Source organism: Heterodontus francisci, chromosome 14 (genome assembly GCF_036365525.1).
Source record: "Heterodontus francisci isolate sHetFra1 chromosome 14, sHetFra1.hap1, whole genome shotgun sequence".
Classification (NCBI taxonomy): domain Eukaryota; kingdom Metazoa; phylum Chordata; class Chondrichthyes; order Heterodontiformes; family Heterodontidae; genus Heterodontus; species Heterodontus francisci.
Genome location: NC_090384.1, coordinates 11418914 through 11440645, shown reverse-complemented (window position 1 = coordinate 11440645; position 21732 = coordinate 11418914). Strand labels below are relative to the sequence as shown.

The following is a 21732-nucleotide window of genomic DNA, read 5'->3' as shown; positions in this document are numbered from 1 at the left end:
CCCAGCACCCAGTTACTGACCATCACATACAGAGAGTATAACACCCAGCACCCAGTTTCTGACCATCACATACAGAGAGTATAACACACTGCACCCAGTTACTGACCATCACATACAGAGAGTATAACACCCAGCACCCAGTTACTGACCATCACATACAGAGAGTATAACACCCAGCACCCAGTTACTGACCATCACATACAGAGAGTATAACACCCAGCACCCAGTTACTGACCATCACATACAGAGAGTATAACACCCAGCACCCAGTTACTGACCATCACATACAGAGAGTATAACACCCAGCACCCAGTTACTGACCATCACATACAGAGAGTATAACACCCAGCACCCAGTTACTGATCATCACATACAGAGAGTATAACACCCAGCACCCAGTTACTAACCATCACACAGAGAGTATAACACCCAGCACCCAGTTACTGACCATCACACACAGAGAGTATAACACCCAGATCGCAGTTATTGACCATCACATACAGAGAGTACAACACCCAGCACCCAGTTACTGACCATCACACAGAGAGTATAACACCCAGCACCCAGTTACTGACCATCACACACAGAGAGTATAACACCCAGCACCCAGTTACTGACCATCACACACAGAGAGTATAACACCCAGCACCCAGTTACTGACCATCACACAGAGAGTATAACACCCAGCACCCAGTTACTGACCATCACACACAGAGCGTATAACACCCAGCACCCAGTTACTGACCATCACACACAGAGAGTATAACACCCAGCACCCAGTTACTGACCATCACATACAGAGAGTTTAACACCCAGCACCCAGTTAATGACCATCAAAAACAGAGAGTATAACACCCAGCACCCAGTTACTGACCATCACATACAGAGAGTATAACACCCAGCACCCAGTTAATGACCATCAAAAACAGAGAGTATAACACCCTGCACCCAGTTATTGACCATCACATACAGAGAGTATAACACCCAGCACCCAGTTACTGACCATCACATACAGAGAGTATAACACCCAGCACCCAGTTACTGACCATCACATACAGAGAGTATAACACCCAGCACCCAGTTAATGACCATCAAAAACAGAGAGTATAACACCCAGCACCCAGTTACTGACCATCACATACAGAGAGTATAACACCCAGCATCCAGTTTCTGACCATCACATACAGAGAGTATAACACCCTGCACCCAGTTACTGACCATCACATACAGAGAGTATAACACCCAGCACCCAGTTTATGACCATCAAAAAAGGAGAGTATAACACCCAGCACCCAGTTACTGACCATCACATACAGAGAGTATAACACCCAGCACCCAGTTACTGACCATCACAGACAGAGAGTATAACACCCAGCACCCAGTTACTGACCATCACATACAGAGAGTATAACACCCTGCACCCAGTTACTGACCATCACATACACAGAGTATAACACCCAGCTCCCAGTTACTGACCATCACATACAGAGAGTATAACACCCAGCACCCAGTTACTGACCATCACATACAGAGAGTATAACACCCAGCACCCAGTTAATGACCATCAAAAACAGAGAGTATAACACCCAGCACACAGTTACTGACCATCACATACAGAGAGTATAACACCCAGCACCCAGTTACTGACCATAACATACACACAGTATAACACCCTGCACCCTGTTACTGACCATCACATACAGAGAGTATAACACCCAGCACCCAGTTACTGACCATCACATACAGAGAGTATAACACCCAGCACCCAGTTACTGACCATCACATACAGAGAGTATAACACCCAGCACCCAGTAACTGACCATCACATACAGAGAGTATAACACCCAGCACCCAGTTACTGACCATCACATACAGAGAGTATAACACCCTGCACCCAGTTACTGACCATTACATACAGAGAGTATAACACCCAGCACCCAGTTACTGACCATCACATACAGAGAGTATAACACCCAGCACCCAGTAACTGACCATCACATACAGAGAGTATAACACCCAGCACCCAGTTACTGACCATCACATACAGAGAGTATAACACCCAGCACCCAGTTACTGACCATCACATACAGAGAGTATAACACCCAGCACCCAGTTACTGACCATCACATACAGAGAGTATAACACCCAGCACCCAGTTACTGACCATCACATACAGAGAGTATAACACCCAGCACCCAGTTACTGACCATGACATACAGAGAGTATAACACCCTGCACCCAGTTACTGACCATCACATACAGAGAGTATAACACCCAGCACCCAGTTACTGACCATGACATACAGAGAGTATAACACCCTGCACCCAGTTACTGACCATCACATACAGAGAGTATAACACCCAGCACCCAGTTACTGACCATGACATACAGAGAGTATAACACCCTGCACCCAGTTACTGACCATCACATACAGAGAGTATAACACCCAGCACCCAGTTACTGACCATCACACACAGAGAGTATAACACCCAGCACCCAGTTACTGACCATCACACACAGAGAGTATAACACCCAGCACCCAGTTACTGACCATCACATACAGAGAGTATAACCCCCAGCACCCAGTTACTGACCATCACATACAGAGAGTATAACACCCAGCACCCAGTTACTGACCATGACATACAGAGAGTATAACACCCAGCACCCAGTTACTGACCATCACATACAGAGAGTTTAACACCCAGCACCCAGTTACTGACCATCACATACAGAGAGTATAACACCCTGCACCCAGTTATTGACCATCACATACAGAGAGTATAACACCCAGCACCCAGTTACTGACCATCACATACAGAGAGTATAACACCCAGCACCCAGTTACTGACCATCACATACAGAGAGTATAACACCCAGCACCCAGTTAATGACCATCAAAAACAGAGAGTATAACACCCAGCACCCAGTTACTGACCATCACATACAGAGAGTATAACACCCAGCACCCAGTTACTGACCATCACATACAGAGAGTATAACACCCAGCACCCAGTTACTGACCATCACATACAGAGAGTATAACACCCAGCACCCAGTTACTGACCATCACATACAGAGAGTATAACACCCAGCACCCAGTTACTGACCATCACATACAGAGAGTATAACACCCAGCACCCAGTTACTGACCATCACATACAGAGAGTATAACACCCAGCACCCAGTTACTGATCATCACATACAGAGAGTATAACACCCAGCACCCAGTTACTGACCATCACACAGAGAGTATAACACCCAGCACCCAGTTACTGACCATCACACACAGAGAGTATAACACCCAGATTGCAGTTATTGACCATCACATACAGAGAGTACAACACCCAGCACCCAGTTACTGACCATCACACAGAGAGTATAACACCCAGCACCCAGTTACTGACCATCACACACAGAGAGTATAACACCCAGCACCCAGTTACTGACCATCACACACAGAGAGTATAACACCCAGCACCCAGTTACTGACCATCACACAGAGAGTATAACACCCAGCACCCAGTTACTGACCATCACACACAGAGCGTATAACACCCAGCACCCAGTTACTGACCATCACACACAGAGAGTATAACACCCAGCACCCAGTTACTGACCATCACATACAGAGAGTATAACACCCAGCACCCAGTTAATGACCATCAAAAACAGAGAGTATAACACCCAGCACCCAGTTACTGACCATCACATACAGAGAGTATAATACCCAGCACCCAGTTAATGACCATCAAAAACAGAGAGTATAACACCCTGCACCCAGTTATTGACCATCACATACAGAGAGTATAACACCCAGCACCCAGTTACTGACCATCACATACAGAGAGTATAACACCCAGCACCCAGTTACTGACCATCACATACAGAGAGTATAACACCCAGCACCCAGTTAATGACCATCAAAAACAGAGAGTATAACACCCAGCACCCAGTTACTCACCATCACATACAGAGAGTATAACACCCAGCACCCAGTTTCTGACCATCACATACAGAGAGTATAACACCCTGCACCCAGTTACTGACCATCACATACAGAGAGTATAACACCCAGCACCCAGTTACTGACCATCACAGACAGAGAGTATAACACCCAGCACCCAGTTACTGACCATCACATACAGAGAGTATAACACCCTGCACCCAGTTACTGACCATCACATACACAGAGTATAACACCCAGCTCCCAGTTACTGACCATCACATACAGAGAGTATAACACCCAGCACCCAGTTAATGACCATCAAAAACAGAGAGTATAACACCCAGCACACAGTTACTGACCATCACATACAGAGAGTATAACACCCAGCACCCAGTTACTGACCATAACATACACACAGTATAACACCCTGCACCCAGTTACTGACCATCACATACAGAGAGTATAACACCCTGCACCCAGTTACTGACCATCACACACAGAGAGTATAACACCCAGCACCCAGTTACTGACTATCACATACAGAGAGTATAACACCCAGCACCCAGTTACTGACCATCACATACAGAGAGTATAACACCCTACACCCAGTTACTGACCATCACATACAGAGAGTATAACACCCAGCACCCAGTTACTGACCATCACAGACAGAGAGTATAACACCCAGCACCCAGTTACTGACCATCACATACAGAGAGTATAACACCCTGCACCCAGTTACTGACCATCACATACACAGAGTATAACACCCAGCTCCCAGTTACTGACCATCACATACAGAGAGTATAACACCCAGCACCCAGTTACTGACCATCACATACAGAGAGTATAACACCCAGCACCCAGTTACTGACCATGACATACAGAGAGTATAACACCCAGCACCCAGTTACTGACCATCACATACAGAGAGTATAACACCCAGCACCCAGTTACTGACCATCACATACAGAGAGTATAACACCCAGCACCCAGTTACTGACCATGACATAGAGAGAGTATAACACCCAGCACCCAGTTACTGACCATCACATACAGAGAGTATAACACCCAGCACCCAGTTAATGACCATCAAAAACAGAGAGTATAACACCCAGCACCCAGTTACTGACCATCACATACAGAGTGTATAACACCCAGCACCCAGTTACTGACCATCACATACAGAGAGTATAACACCCAGCACCCAGTTAATGACCATCACATACAGAGAGTATAACACCCAGCACCCAGTTACTGACCATGACATAGAGAGAGTATAACACCCAGCACCCAGTTACTGACCATCACATACAGAGAGTATAACACCCAGCACCCAGTTACTGACCATCACATACAGAGTGTATAACACCCAGCACCCAGTTACTGACCATCAAAAACAGAGAGTATAACACCCAGCACCCAGTTACTGACCATCACATACAGAGTGTATAACACCCAGCACCCAGTTACTGACCATCACATACAGAGAGTATAACACCCAGCACCCAGTTAATGACCATCAAAAACAGAGAGTATAACACCCAGCACCCAGTTACTGACCATCACATACAGAGAGTATAACACCCAGCACCCAGTTACTGACCATCACATACAGAGAGTATAACACCCAGCACCCAGTTACTGACCATCACACACAGAGAGTATAACACCCAGCACCCAGTTACTGACCATCACATACAGAGTGTATAACACCCAGCACCCAGTTACTGACCATCACATACAGAGAGTATAACACCCAGCACCCAGTTAATGACCATCAAAAACAGAGAGTATAACACCCAGCACCCAGTTACTGACCATCACATACAGAGAGTATAACACCCAGCACCCAGTTACTGACCATCACATACAGAGAGTATAACACCCAGCACCCAGTTAATGACCATCAAAAACAGAGAGTATAACACCCAGCACCCAGTTACTGACCATCACATACAGAGAGTATAACACCCAGCACCCAGTTACTGACCATCACATACAGAGAGTATAACACCCAGCACCCAGTTACTGACCATCACACACAGAGAGTATAACACCCAGCACCCAGTTACTGACCATCACATACAGAGTGTATAACACCCAGCACCCAGTTACTGACCATCACACACAGAGAGTATAACACCCAGCACCCAGTTACTGACCATCACATACAGAGTGTATAACACCCAGCACCCAGTTACTGACCATCACATACAGAGAGTATAACACCCAGCACCCAGTTACTGACCATCACATACAGAGTGTATAACACCCAGCACCCAGTTACTGACCATCACATACAGAGAGTATAACACCCAGCACCCAGTTAATGACCATCAAAAACAGAGAGTATAACACCCAGCACCCAGTTACTGACCATCACATACAGAGAGTATAACACCCAGCACCCAGTTACTGACCATCACATACAGAGAGTATAACACCCAGCACCCAGTTACTGACCATCACACACAGAGAGTATAACACCCAGCACCCAGTTACTGACCATCACATACAGAGTGTATAACACCCAGCACCCAGTTACTGACCATCACATACAGAGTGTATAACACCCAGCACCCAGTTACTGACCATCACATACAGAGTGTATAACACCCAGCACCCAGTTACTGACCATCAAAAACAGAGAGTATAACACCCAGCACCCAGTTACTGACCATCACATACAGAGTGTATAACACCCAGCACCCAGTTACTGACCATCACATACAGAGAGTATAACACCCAGCACCCAGTTAATGACCATCAAAAACAGAGAGTATAACACCCAGCACCCAGTTACTGACCATCACATACAGAGAGTATAACACCCAGCACCCAGTTACTGACCATCACATACAGAGAGTATAACACCCAGCACCCAGTTACTGACCATCACACACAGAGAGTATAACACCCAGCACCCAGTTACTGACCATCACATACAGAGTGTATAACACCCAGCACCCAGTTACTGACCATCACATACAGAGAGTATAACACCCAGCACCCAGTTACTGACCATCACATACAGAGAGTATAACACCCAGCTCCCAGTTACTGACCATCACATACAGAGAGTATAACACCCAGCACCCAGTTACTGACCATCACATACAGAGAGTATAACACCCAGCACCCAGTTACTGACCATGACATACAGAGAGTATAACACCCAGCACCCAGTTACTGACCATCACATACAGAGAGTATAACACCCAGCACCCAGTTACTGACCATGACATAGAGAGAGTATAACACCCAGCACCCAGTTACTGACCATCACATACAGAGAGTATAACACCCAGCACCCAGTTACTGACCATCACATACAGAGAGTATAACACCCAGCACCCAGTTAATGACCATCAAAAACAGAGAGTATAACACCCAGCACCCAGTTACTGACCATCACATACAGAGAGTATAACACCCAGCACCCAGTTACTGACCATCACATACAGAGAGTATATCACCCAGCACCCAGTTAATGACCATCAAAAACAGAGAGTATAACACCCAGCACCCAGTTACTGACCATCACATACAGAGAGTATAACACCCAGCACCCAGTTACTGACCATCACATACAGAGTATAACACCCAGCACCCAGTTAATGACCATCAAAAACAGAGAGTATAACACCCAGCACCCAGTTACTGACCATCACATACAGAGTGTATAACACCCAGCACCCAGTTACTGACCATCACATACAGAGAGTATAACACCCAGCACCCAGTTAATGACCATCAAAAACAGAGAGTATAACACCCAGCACCCAGTTACTGACCATCACATACAGAGTGTATAACACCCAGCACCCAGTTACTGACCATCACATACAGAGAGTATAACACCCAGCACCCAGTTACTGACCATCACATACAGAGAGTATAACACCCAGCACCCAGTTACTGACCATCACATACAGAGAGTATAACACCCAGCACCCAGTTACTGACCATCACATACAGAGTGTATAACACCCAGCACCCAGTTACTGACCATCAAAAACAGAGAGTATAACACCCAGCACCCAGTTACTGACCATCACATACAGAGAGTATAACACCCAGCACCCAGTTATTGACCATCACATACAGAGAGTATAACACCCAGCACCCAGTTATTGACCATCACATACAGAGAGTATAACACCCAGCACCCAGTTACTGACCATCACATACAGAGAGTATAACACCCAGCACCCAGTTACTGACCATCACATACAGAGTGTATAACACCCAGCACCCAGTTACTGACCATCACATACAGAGAGTATAACACCCAGCACCCAGTTAATGACCATCAAAAACAGAGAGTATAACACCCAGCACCCAGTTACTGACCATCACATACAGAGAGTATAACACCCAGCACCCAGTTACTGACCATCACATACAGAGAGTATAACACCCAGCACCCAGTTACTGACCATCACACACAGAGAGTATAACACCCAGCACCCAGTTACTGACCATCACATACAGAGTGTATAACACCCAGCACCCAGTTACTGACCATCACATACAGAGTGTATAACACCCAGCACCCAGTTACTGACCATCACATACAGAGTGTATAACACCCAGCACCCAGTTACTGACCATCAAAAACAGAGAGTATAACACCCAGCACCCAGTTACTGACCATCACATACAGAGTGTATAACACCCAGCACCCAGTTACTGACCATCACATACAGAGAGTATAACACCCAGCACCCAGTTAATGACCATCAAAAACAGAGAGTATAACACCCAGCACCCAGTTACTGACCATCACATACAGAGAGTATAACACCCAGCACCCAGTTACTGACCATCACATACAGAGAGTATAACACCCAGCACCCAGTTACTGACCATCACACACAGAGAGTATAACACCCAGCACCCAGTTACTGACCATCACATACAGAGTGTATAACACCCAGCACCCAGTTACTGACCATCACATACAGAGAGTATAACACCCAGCACCCAGTTACTGACCATCACATACAGAGAGTATAACACCCAGCTCCCAGTTACTGACCATCACATACAGAGAGTATAACACCCAGCACCCAGTTACTGACCATCACATACAGAGAGTATAACACCCAGCACCCAGTTACTGACCATGACATACAGAGAGTATAACACCCAGCACCCAGTTACTGACCATCACATACAGAGAGTATAACACCCAGCACCCAGTTACTGACCATGACATAGAGAGAGTATAACACCCAGCACCCAGTTACTGACCATCACATACAGAGAGTATAACACCCAGCACCCAGTTACTGACCATCACATACAGAGAGTATAACACCCAGCACCCAGTTAATGACCATCAAAAACAGAGAGTATAACACCCAGCACCCAGTTACTGACCATCACATACAGAGAGTATAACACCCAGCACCCAGTTACTGACCATCACATACAGAGAGTATATCACCCAGCACCCAGTTAATGACCATCAAAAACAGAGAGTATAACACCCAGCACCCAGTTACTGACCATCACATACAGAGAGTATAACACCCAGCACCCAGTTACTGACCATCACATACAGAGTATAACACCCAGCACCCAGTTAATGACCATCAAAAACAGAGAGTATAACACCCAGCACCCAGTTACTGACCATCACATACAGAGTGTATAACACCCAGCACCCAGTTACTGACCATCACATACAGAGAGTATAACACCCAGCACCCAGTTAATGACCATCAAAAACAGAGAGTATAACACCCAGCACCCAGTTACTGACCATCACATACAGAGTGTATAACACCCAGCACCCAGTTACTGACCATCACATACAGAGAGTATAACACCCAGCACCCAGTTACTGACCATCACATACAGAGAGTATAACACCCAGCACCCAGTTACTGACCATCACATACAGAGAGTATAACACCCAGCACCCAGTTACTGACCATCACATACAGAGTGTATAACACCCAGCACCCAGTTACTGACCATCAAAAACAGAGAGTATAACACCCAGCACCCAGTTACTGACCATCACATACAGAGAGTATAACACCCAGCACCCAGTTATTGACCATCACATACAGAGAGTATAACACCCAGCACCCAGTTATTGACCATCACATACAGAGAGTATAACACCCAGCACCCAGTTACTGACCATCACATACAGAGAGTATAACACCCAGCACCCAGTTACTGACCATCACACAGAGAGTTTAACACCCAGCACCCAGTTACTGACCATCACACACAGAGCGTATAACACCCAGATCGCAGTTATTGACCATCACATACAGAGAGTACAACACCCAGCACCCAGTTACTGACCATCACACAGAGAGTATAACACCCAGCACCCAGTTACTGACCATCACACACAGAGCGTATAACACCCAGCACCCAGTTACTGACCATCACACACAGAGCGTATAACACCCAGCACCCAGTTACTGACCATCAAAAACAGAGAGTATAACACCCAGCACCCAGTTACTGACCATCACATACAGAGAGTATAACACCCAGCACCCAGTTACTGACCATCACATACAGAGAGTATAACACCCAGCACCCAGTTACTGACCATCACATACAGAGAGTATAACACCCAGCACCCAGTTACTGACCATCAAAAACAGAGAGTATAACACCCAGCACCCAGTTACTGACCATCACATACAGAGAGTATAACACCCAGCACCCAGTTACTGACCATCACACAGAGAGTATAACACCCAGCACCCAGTTACTGACCATCACACACAGAGAGTATAACACCCAGATCGCAGTTATTGACCATCACATACAGAGAGTACAACACCCAGCACCCAGTTACTGACCATCACACAGAGAGTATAACACCCAGCACCCAGTTACTGACCATAACATACACACAGTATAACACCCAGCACCCAGTTACTGACCATCACATACAGAGTGTATCACACCCAGCACCCAGTTACTGACCATCACATACAGAGAGTATAACACCCAGCACCCAGTTACTGACCATCACATACAGAGAGTATAACACCCAGCACCCAGTTACTGACCATCAAAAACAGAGAGTATAACACCCAGCACCCAGTTACTGACCATCACATACAGAGAGTATAACACCCAGCACCCAGTTACTGACCATCACACAGAGAGTATAACACCCAGCACCCAGTTACTGACCATCACACACAGAGAGTATAACACCCAGCACCCAGTTACTGACCATCACATACAGAGAGTATAACACCCAGCACCCAGTTACTGACCATCACATACAGAGAGTATAACACCCAGCACCCAGTTACTGACCATCACATACAGAGAGTATAACACCCTGCACCCAGTTATATAGAAACACAGAAAACAGGAGCAGGAGTAGACCCTTTGGGCATGCTCCACCATTCAAAAAAGATCATGGCTGTGGCGTAATGGTATTGGTTCCGCCGTCCGTGATGCTCGGTGTGGGTCACGTGGTGTTTGTCTCACGATCCGGATCACGCGGTGCGGCTCACAGACTTTGACCCATTCTTTGACGGGGTGCTCTCACTATGAATTCCCTTCTCTTGCTCACTTACTTTAGATGGAATAGGTGGGAACATGGCAGCGCCTGCAGTTGTGAGTTTTTATCTCCAATGGAATCTCCGCACATCCCGCAGTATAACTCCATGTCTTCCATACACTCATGGAATTTGACAACATGCTCTCGGAGGAGCCGCTGGGAGCCCTTTGCTCGATAGATGGTCTCACTCAAGCAGTGACCTTTCAGCATGTGCAGCTGGGGAGAGGCACAGTAAACAGCTTTCAGTATGAACAGAGTATATACGCACACACACACTCAGGCACATACATCAACTATTTACTATCTATATTAACTACTTAGAGGAAGGGACAGAGTGTTGTGTATCCAAATTTGCTGATGATACAAAAATAGGTGGGAAGGCATGTTGTGATGAGGACACAAGAATCTGTCAGGGGATATAGATAGGTTAAGTGAGTGGGCAAAAACTTGACAGATGGAGTTCAATGTAGGAAAGTGTGAGGTCATCTACTTTGGTAGGAAGAATAAAAAGACAGATTATTATTTAGATGGAGAAAAACTACAAAATACTGCAGTACAGAGGGATCTGGGTGTTCTTGTACATTAAACACAAAAGGTTAGCATGCAGGTGCAGCAAGTAATTAGGAAGGCAAATGGAATTTTGGCCTTTATTGCTCGGGGGTTAGAATTTAAAAATAGGGAAGTCTTGTTATAACTGTACAGGGTTTTGGTGAGGCCACACCTGGAGTATTGTGTACAGTTTTAGTCCCCGTATTTAAGGAAGGATATTCTAGCATTGGAGGCAGTTCAGAAAAGGTTCACTAATCTGAATCCTGGGATGAAGGGGTTGTCTTATCAAGAATGGCTAAACAGGTTAGGCCTTTATTCATTGGAGTTTAGAAGAATGAGAGATGATCTGATCGAAACATAAGATTTTAAGGGGGCTTGACAGGGTAGATGTTGAGAATATGTTTCCACTGGTGGGGGAATCTCAAACTAGGGGACATAGTTCCAGAATAAAGGGGCACACATTTAAAACTGAGATGCGAAGGAATTTCTTCTCTCAGAGGGTGGTGAATCTCTAGAATTCTCTGCCTCAGAGAGTTGTGGAGGCTAGGTCGCTAAATGTATTTAAGGAGGAGGTAGATAGATTTTTGAAATCTCGGGGAGTCGAGGATTAGGTGGAGCAGGCCCGAAAGAGGAGTTGAGGCCGGGAACAGATCAGCCATGATCTTATTGAATGGCGGGGCAGGCTTGAGGGGCTAAATGGCCTACTCCTGCTCCTATTTCTTATGTACACACACACAAACACAGACACACACAGCCAAACAAATACAAACTCACAGACACGCAAATACACAGACACACATACAGACACTGTCACATACACAGACAGTCACATACATATGCACACAAACAAACACAGTCAGACAGACACAGTCAGACAGACAGACACACACACACATACAGACACATTCAGATTCACACACATGCCCATACACAAAGACAGACACACACACAGACAAACACACGCACATGCAAACAGATACTGTCAACACACAGATAGACAGACATATACACAAACACAGACACACACAAACACAGACAGACACTGTCAGACACATACACACACAGACACAGACAGACACACAGACACAGACAGACACATTCAGACTCACACACATGCACATACACAAAGACAGATAGACAGACACACACATACAGACACTGTCAGACACATACACACACGCAGACACAGTCAGACACAAACATGTACATACAGACAAACAGTCTCACACACACACATATACACAGACAGTCAGACAGACAAACACACACTCTGTGAAAAATATGGGTTATGGTAGCATGTGGTTATGTTACTGGACAAGCAATCCAGTGATGTGAGTTAAAATCCCACCAAGGCTTCTGCGAAATTTAATTTCAGTTAATTAAATAAATCTAAAAAAAATCTATCAGTAATGGTGGCCATGATATTACTTGGTTGTCATTGTAAAGCCCTCATTCATTAATGTCCTCAGGGAAGGATATCTGCCATCCTTACCTTGTCTGGCCGATATGTGGCTCCAGACCCACGACAATGTGGTTAATTCTTAACTGTCCTCGGAAATGGCTGAGCAAGCCACTTATTAGACACAAAGTGGTAGCTCACCAACTCCATCTTGAGAGCAATTCAGGATGGGCAAAAAATGCTGGCCTTGCCAGTGATCCCCACATCCCATGAATGAATAAAATAAAAAGGCATCAGCAGGAACAGAGTGCAGCAGAGGGATCACACACACATATACAGATACATAGCCATCACCAGGCAAGAGATCTCTAGAAAGGAAGATGGCGTGTATCTTTGACATTCATAGCGAAAGCTTTTTTTAGATATGTCAGAAGTCAAAGGACCACTAACGGCCATATAAAGCCATTAAACGATACTGCAAGACAGAGAGTGTGTTACTCCTAGGCAGAGATTGTGTTACTCCTGGACAGAGTGTGGTACTCCTACACTGAGAATGTGTTACTCCTAGACAGAGAGCATGTTAATCTTCGACAGAGAGCATGTTACTCTTAGACAGTGTGTTACTCCTTCACAGTGAGTGTGTTACTCCTAGTCAGGGAATGTGTTACTCCTGAAAGATAGTGTTATTCCTGGCCAGGAGTGTTACTCCGAGACAGATATGTTTCTCTTAGACAGAGAGTGTGTTACTCATAGACAGAGAGTGTTACTCTTAGATAGAGAGTGCGTTACTCCAAGACAGAGTTTCTTACTCCTAGCCAGAGAATGTGTTACTCCGAAACAGAGAGTCTGTTAATCATAGACAGAGAGTGTGTCACTCCTGGACAGTCTGTTACTCCTAGACAGAGTGTGTTACTCCTAGACAGAGAGCGTGTTACTCCTGGAGAGTGTGTTACTCCTAGACAGAGAATGTGTTACTACTACACAGTGAGTGTGTTACTCCTAGACAGAGCGGGTTTTACTTTTAGACAGAGAATGTATTACTCCTAGACACAGTGTATTGCTCCTAGACAGAGTATGTTGCTCTTGACAGTGTGTTACTCCGAGACAGCGATTGGGTTACTCCTAGAGAGTGTGTTACTTCTAGAGAGTGTGTGTTACTCTTGACAGTGTGTTACTCCAAGACAGACAGTGTGTTACTCCAAGACCAGAGTGTGTTTCGCCTAGACAGAGAATGTGTTACTCCTAGACAGAGAGTATGTTACCCCGGGCAGAGAGTGTGTTACCCCGAGACAGAGAGTATGCTACCCCTGGACAGAGAGCATGTTACTCCTGGGCAGAGAGTGTGTTACTCCTGGGCAGACAGTGTGTTACCCCTAGACAGAGAGTGTGTTACTCCTGGGCAGAGAGTGTGTTTCTCCTGGGCAGAGAGTGTGTTACTCCTAGACTGTGAGTGTGTTACTCCTGGGCAGAGAGTGTGTTACTCCTAGACAGAGAGTATGTTACCCCTAGACAGAGAGTGTGTTACTCCTAGACAGAGAGTATGTTACCCCTAGACAGAGAGTGTGTTACTCCTGGGCAGAGAGTGTGTTACCCCTGGACAGGGAGTGTGATACTCCTGTGCAGAGAGTGTGTTACCCCTAGACAGAGAGTGTGTTACTCCTGGGCAAAGAGTGTGTTACTCCCAGACTGTGAGTATGTGACCCCTTGACAGAGAATGAGTTACTCCGAAACACAGAATGTGTTACTCCTGGACAGGCAACGTGTTTCTCCTAGACAGAGAGTATGTTACTCCTGGGCAGAGAGTGTTACCCCTAGACAGAGAGTGTGTTACTCCTGGGCAGAGAGTGTGTTACCCCTAGACCGAGAGTGTGTTACCCCTAGACAGAGAGTGTGTTACTCTCAGACAGAGAGTGCGTTACTCCTGGACAGAGAGAATGTTACCCCTAGACAGAGAGTGTGTTACTCCTGGGCAGAGAGTGTGTTACCCCTAGACAGAGAGTGTGTTACTCCTGGGCAGAGTGTGTGTTACTCCTAGACTGTGAGTATGTGACCCCTATACAGAGAATGTGTTACTCCTGGACAATGTGTTACTCCTAGACAGGGAGCGTGTTTCTCCTAGACAGAGAGTTTGTTACTCCTGGGCAGAGATTGTGTTACCCCTAGACAGAGAGTATGTTATTCCTAGACAGAGAGTATGTTACCCCTAGACAGAGAGTATGTTACTCCTAGACAGAGAGTATGTTACCCCTAGACAGAGAGTGTGTTACTTCTGGGCAGAGAGTGTGTTTCCCCTAGACAGAGAATGTGTTACCCCTAGATAGAGAATGTGTTACCCCTAGAGAGAGAGTGTGTTACTCCTGGGCAGAGAGTATGTTACCCCTAACAGAGAGTGTGTTACTCCTGGGCAGAGAGTGTGTTACCCCCAGACAGAGAGTATGTTACTCCTAGACAAAGAGTGTGTTACTCCTGGGCAGAGAGTGTGTTACCCCTAGACAGACAGTGTGTTACTCCTGGGCAGAGAGTGTGTTACCCCTGGGCAGAGAGTGTGTTACTCCTGAGCAGAGGGTGTGTTACCCCTAGACAGAGAGTGTGTTACCCCTAGACAGAGAGTGTGTTACTCCTGGGCAGAGAGTGTGTTACCCCTAGACAGAGAGCATGTTACTCCTAGACAGAGAGTGTGTTACTCCTAGACAGAGAGTGTGTTACCCCTAGACAGAGAGTATGTTACTCCTGGACAGAGAGTGTGTTACCCCCAGACAGAGAGTATGTTACCCCTAGACAGAGAGTATGTTACTCCTAGACAGAGAGTGTGTTACTCCTAGAGAGAGAGTGTGTTACCCCTAGACAGAGAGGATGTTACTCCTAGACAGAGCGTGTGTTACCCCTAGACAGAGAATGTGTTACCCCTAACAGAGAATGTGTTACCCCTAGACAGAGTGTGTGTTACCCCTGGACTGAGAGTGTGTTACTCCTGGACAGAGAGTGTGTTACCCCTGGACAGAGAATGTGTTACTCCTGGACAGAGAGTGTATTACCCCTGGACAGAGAATGTGTTACTCCTGGACAGAGAGTGTGTTACTGCAAGATAGAGAGATTTCATTACTCTGCAATGTAGAGCTGATGTTATTGGCATGAATCACATGCGGCACTGCAGACGGGTTTTTCTGCGATCACAATAAACTGAATGATTTTTGAGCCAACCTGCGTCATTCTGTGCTCAGCCTTCTATCACAAACATGCTTCCATCTCATAATATTGGAACGTGATTTTTGAATAATCAGTGTTTAATCATTTTCACATTGTTTGCTGTCTGACCTCCACAAGATCGCTTACCTTGTTGCCCACATCTTCAGCCAGTTCTTCTGCTTTCTCCACAATCTCTAGTGCCTAGAAAATATAAAGTGTAAATTCAGGTATAATGTACTTTGTAAATCCAGGAGTGTGATGCAGTGAAAATCCACATTCTTCAGATATTGGGACCAGTTCTCGGGCAGTAGGCACCTATCCAAAAGGGACGGGTTGCAACTCATCAGGAATGTAACCAAAGTTGTCGCAGGGAGGTTCACTAGTGTGGTTGGGGAGGGATTAAGCTAAATTGGCAGGGGGATGGTCACCAGCATATATTTGGCCTCCTTGTCTCGAGAGACAATGGGTAAGCGCCTGGAGGTGGTCAGTGGTTTGTGAAGCAGCGCCTGGAGTGGCGATAAAGGCCAATTCTAAAGTGACAGACTCTTCCACAGGTGCTGCAGAGAAATTTGTTTGTTGGGGCTGTTGCACAGTTGGCTCTCCCCTTGCACTTCTGTCCGTTTTCCTGCCAACTGCTAAGTCTCTTCGACTCGCCACGCTTTAGCCCCGCCTTTATGGCTGTCCACCAGCTCTGGCGATCGCTGGCAACTGACTCCCACGACTTGTGATCAATGTCACAGGACTTCATGTCACGTTTGCAGACGTCTTTAAAGCGGAGACAAGGACGGCCGGTGGGTCTGATACCAGTGACGAGCTCGCTGTACAATGTGTCCTTGGGGATCCTGCCATCTTCCATGCGGCTCACATGGCCAAACCATCTCAGGCGCCGCTGACTCAGTAGGGTGTATAAGCTGGGGATGTTGGCCGCCTCGAGGACTTCTGTGTTGGAGATACGGTCCTGCCACCTGATGCCAAGTATTCTCCGGAGGCAGCGAAGATGGAATGAATTGTGACGTCGCTCTTGGCTGACATACGTTGTCCAGGCCTCAAAGAACAAAGATAATTACAGCACAGGAACAGGCCCTTCGGCCCTCCAAGCCTGCGCCGATCCAGATCCTCTCTCTAAACATGTCGCCTGTTTTCTAAGGTTCTGTATCTCTTTTCTTCCTGCCCATTCATGTATCTGTCTAGATACATCTTAAAAGACTCCATCGTGCCCGCGTCTACCACCTCCGCTGGCAACGCGTTCCAGGTGCCCACCACCCTCTGCGTAAAGAACTTTCCACGCATATCCCCCCTAAACATTTCCCCTTTCACTTTGAACTAGTGTCTTCTAGTAATTGAAACCCCCACTCTGGGAAAAAGCCTCTTGCTGTCCACCCTGTCTATACCTCTCATGATTTTGTACACCTCAATCAGGTCCCCCCTCAACCTCCGTCTTTCTAATGAAAATAATCCTAATCTACTCAACCTCTCTTCATAGCCTGCGCCCTCCATACCAGGCAACATCCTGGTGAACCTCCTCTGCACCCTCTCCAAAGCATCCACATCCTTTTGATAATGTGGCGACCAGAACTGTACGCAGTATTCCAAATGTGGCCGAACCAAAGTCCTATACAACTGTAACATGACCTGCCAACTCTTGTACTCAATGCCCCGTCCGATGAAGGAAAGCATGCCGTATGCCTTCTTGACCACTCTATTTACCTGCGTTGCCACCTTCAGGGAACAGTGGACCTGAACACCCAAATCTCTCTGGACATCAATTTTCCCCAGGACTTTTCCATTTACTGTATAGTTCACTCTTGAATTGGATCTTCCAAAATGCATCACCTCGCATTTGCCCTGATTGAACTCCATCTGCCATTTCTCTGCCCAACTCTCTAATCTATCTATATTCTGCTGTATTCTCTGACAGTCCCCTTCACTATCTGCTACTCCACCAATCTTAGTGTCGTCTGCAAACTTGCTAATCAGTCCACCTATACTTTCCTCCAAATCATTAATGTATATCACAAACAACAGTGGTCCCAGCACGGATCCCTGTGGAACACCACTGGTCACACGTCTCCATTTTGAGAAACTCCCTTCTACTGCTACTCTCTGTCTCCTGTTGCCCAGCCAGTTCTTTATCCATCTAGCTAGTACACCTTGGACCCCAAGCGCCTTCACTTTCTCCATCAGCCTGCCATGGGGAACCTTATCAAACGCCTTACTGAAGTCCATGTATATGACATCGACAGCCCTTCCCTCATCAATCAACTTTGTCACTTCCTCAAAGAATTCTATTAAGTTGGTAAGACATGACCTTCCCTGCACAAAACCATGTTGCCTATCACTGATGAGCCCATTTTCTTCCAAATGGGAATAGATCCTATCCCTCAGTATCTTCTCCAGCAGCTTCCCTACCACTGACGTCAGGCTCACCGGTCTATAATTACCTGGATTATCCCTGCTACCCTTCTTAAACAAGGGGACAACATTAGCAATTCTCCAGTCCTCCGGGACCTCACCCGTGTTTAAGGATGTTGCAAAGATATCTGTTAAGGCCCCAGCTATTTCCTCTCTCGCTTCCCTCAGTAACCTGGGATAGATCCCATCCGGACCTGGGGACTTGTCCACCTTAATGCCCTTTAGAATACCCAACACTTCCTCCCTCCTTATGCCGACTTGACCTAGAGTAATCAAACATCTGTTCCTAACCTCAACATCCGTCATGTCCCTCTCCTCGGTGAATACCGATGCAAAGTACTCGTTTAGAATCTCACCCATTTTCTCTGAGTCCAAGCATAACATTCCTCCTTTGTCCTTTAGTGGGCCAATCCTTTCTCTAGTTACCCTCTTTCTCCTTATATATGAATAAAAGGCTTTGGGATTTTCTTTAACCCTGTTTGCTAAAGATATTTCATGACCCCTTTTAGCCCTCTTAATTCCTCGTTTCAGATTGGTCCTACATTCCCGATATTCTTTCAAAGCTTCGTCTTTCATCAGCCGCCTACACCTTATGTATGCTTCCTTTTTCCTCTTAGCTAGTCTCACAATTTCACCTGTCATCCATGGTTCCCTAATCTTGCCATTTCTATCCCTCATTTTCACAGGAACATGTCTCTCCTGAACACTAATCAACCTCTCTTTAAAAGCCTCCCACATATCACATGTGGATTTACCTTCAAACAGCTGCTCCCAATCTACATTTCCCAGCTCCTGCCGCATTTTGGTATAGTTGGCCTTCCCCCAATTTAGCACTCTTCCTTTAGGACCACGCTCGTCTTTGTCCATGAGTATTTTAAAGCTTACGGAATTGTGATCACTATTCCCAAAGTAGTCCCCTACTGAAACTTCAACAACCTGGCCGGGCTCATTCCCCAACACCAGGTCCAGTATGGCCCCTTCCCGAGTTGGACTATTTACATACTGCTCTAGAAAACCTTCCTGGGTGCTCCTTACAAATTCTGCTCCATCTGGACCTCTAACACTAAGTGAATCCCAGTCAATGTTGGGAAAATTAAAATCTCCTATCACCACCACCCTGTTGCTCCTACATCTTTCCATAATCTGTTTACATATTTGTACCTCTATCTCACGCTCGCTGTTGGGAGGCCTGTAGTACAGCCCCAACATTGTTACCGCACCCTTCCTATTTCTGAGTTCTGTCCATATTGCCTCACTGCTCGAGTCCTCCATAGTGCCCTCCTTCAGCACAGCTGTGATATCCTCTTTGACCAGTAATGCAACTCCTCCACCCCTTTTACCTCCCTCTCTATCCCGCCTGAAGCATCGATATCCTGGGATATTTAGTTGCCAATCATGCCCTTCCCTCAACCAAGTCTCAGTAATAGCAATAACATCATACTCCCAGGTACTAATCCAAGCCCTAAGTTCATCTGCCTTACCTACTACACTTCTTGCATTAAAACAAATGCACCTCAGACCACCAGTCCCTTTATATTCGTCATCTGCTCCCTGCCTGCTCTTCCCCTTAGTCACACTGACTTCATTATCTAGTTCCTTGCAGACTTTTGTTACTACCTCCTTACTGTCAACTGACCTCAATTGGTTCCCATCCCCCTGCCACATTAGTTTAAACCCTCCCCAACAGCGTTAGCAAAAGCACCTCCAAGGACATTGGTTCCAGTCCGGCCCAGGTGTAGACCGTCCAATTTGTAATAGTCCCACCTCCCCCAGAACCGGTCCCAATGTCCCAAAAATCTGAACCCCTCCTTCCTGCACCATCTCTCAAGCCACGCATTCATCCTGACTATTCTTTCATTTTTACTCTGACTATCACGTGGCACTGGTAGTAATCCTGAGATTACTACCTCTGAGGTCCTACTTTTTAACTTGGCTCCTAACTCCCTAAACTCTGCTTGTAGGACCTCATCCCGTTTTTTACCTATATCATTAGTGCCTATGTGCACAATGACAACTGGCTGTTCACCCTCCCCCTTTAGAATGTTCTGCAGCCGATCTGAGACATCCCTGACCCGTGCACCTGGGAGGCAACATACCATTCGGGAGCCTCGTTTTCGACCATAGAGCAAGGTACTGAGGACACAGGCCTGATACACTCGGACTTTTGTGTTCCGTGTCAGTGCGCCATTTTCCCACACTCTCTTGGCCAGTCTGGACATAGCAGTGGAAGCCTTTCCCATGCGCTTGTTGATTTCTGCATCTGGAGACCGGTTACTGGTGATAGTTGAGCCTCGGTAGGTGAACTCTTGAACCACTTCCAGAGCGTGGTCGCCGATATTGATGGATGGGGCATTTCTGACGTCCTGTCCCATGATGTTCGTTTTCTTGAGGCTGTTGGTTAGGCCAAATTCATTGCAGGCAGCCGCAATCCTGTCGATAAGTCTCTGCAGACACTCTTCAGTGTGAGATGTTAAAGCAGCATCGTCAGAAAAGAGGAGTTCCCTGATGAGGACATTCCGTACTTTGGACTTCGCTCTTAGACGGGCAAGGTTGAACAACCTGCCCCCTGATCTTGTGTGGAGGAAAGTTCCTTCTTCTGAAGACTTGAACGTATGTGAGAGCAGCAGGGAGAAGAAAATCCCAAACAGTGTAGGTACGAGAACACAGCCCTGTTTC

The 21732-nt window shown here is 46.3% G+C and overlaps 1 protein-coding gene across 1 annotated transcript in view; it reads right to left on the bottom strand.

The window, feature by feature from the left end:
* rapsn (receptor-associated protein of the synapse, 43kD) overlaps nucleotides 1-21732 on the bottom strand; it is an 822376-nt gene that overhangs the window by 260287 nt on the left and 540357 nt on the right. Inside the window, exons 5-6 of the mRNA XM_068046786.1 lie at nucleotides 16792-16845; nucleotides 11527-11726 (exon numbers count right to left, since the gene is read on the bottom strand). Coding sequence (XP_067902887.1) covers nucleotides 11527-11726; nucleotides 16792-16845 — 254 coding nt within the window. The remainder of the gene's footprint in view (nucleotides 1-11526; nucleotides 11727-16791; nucleotides 16846-21732) is intronic.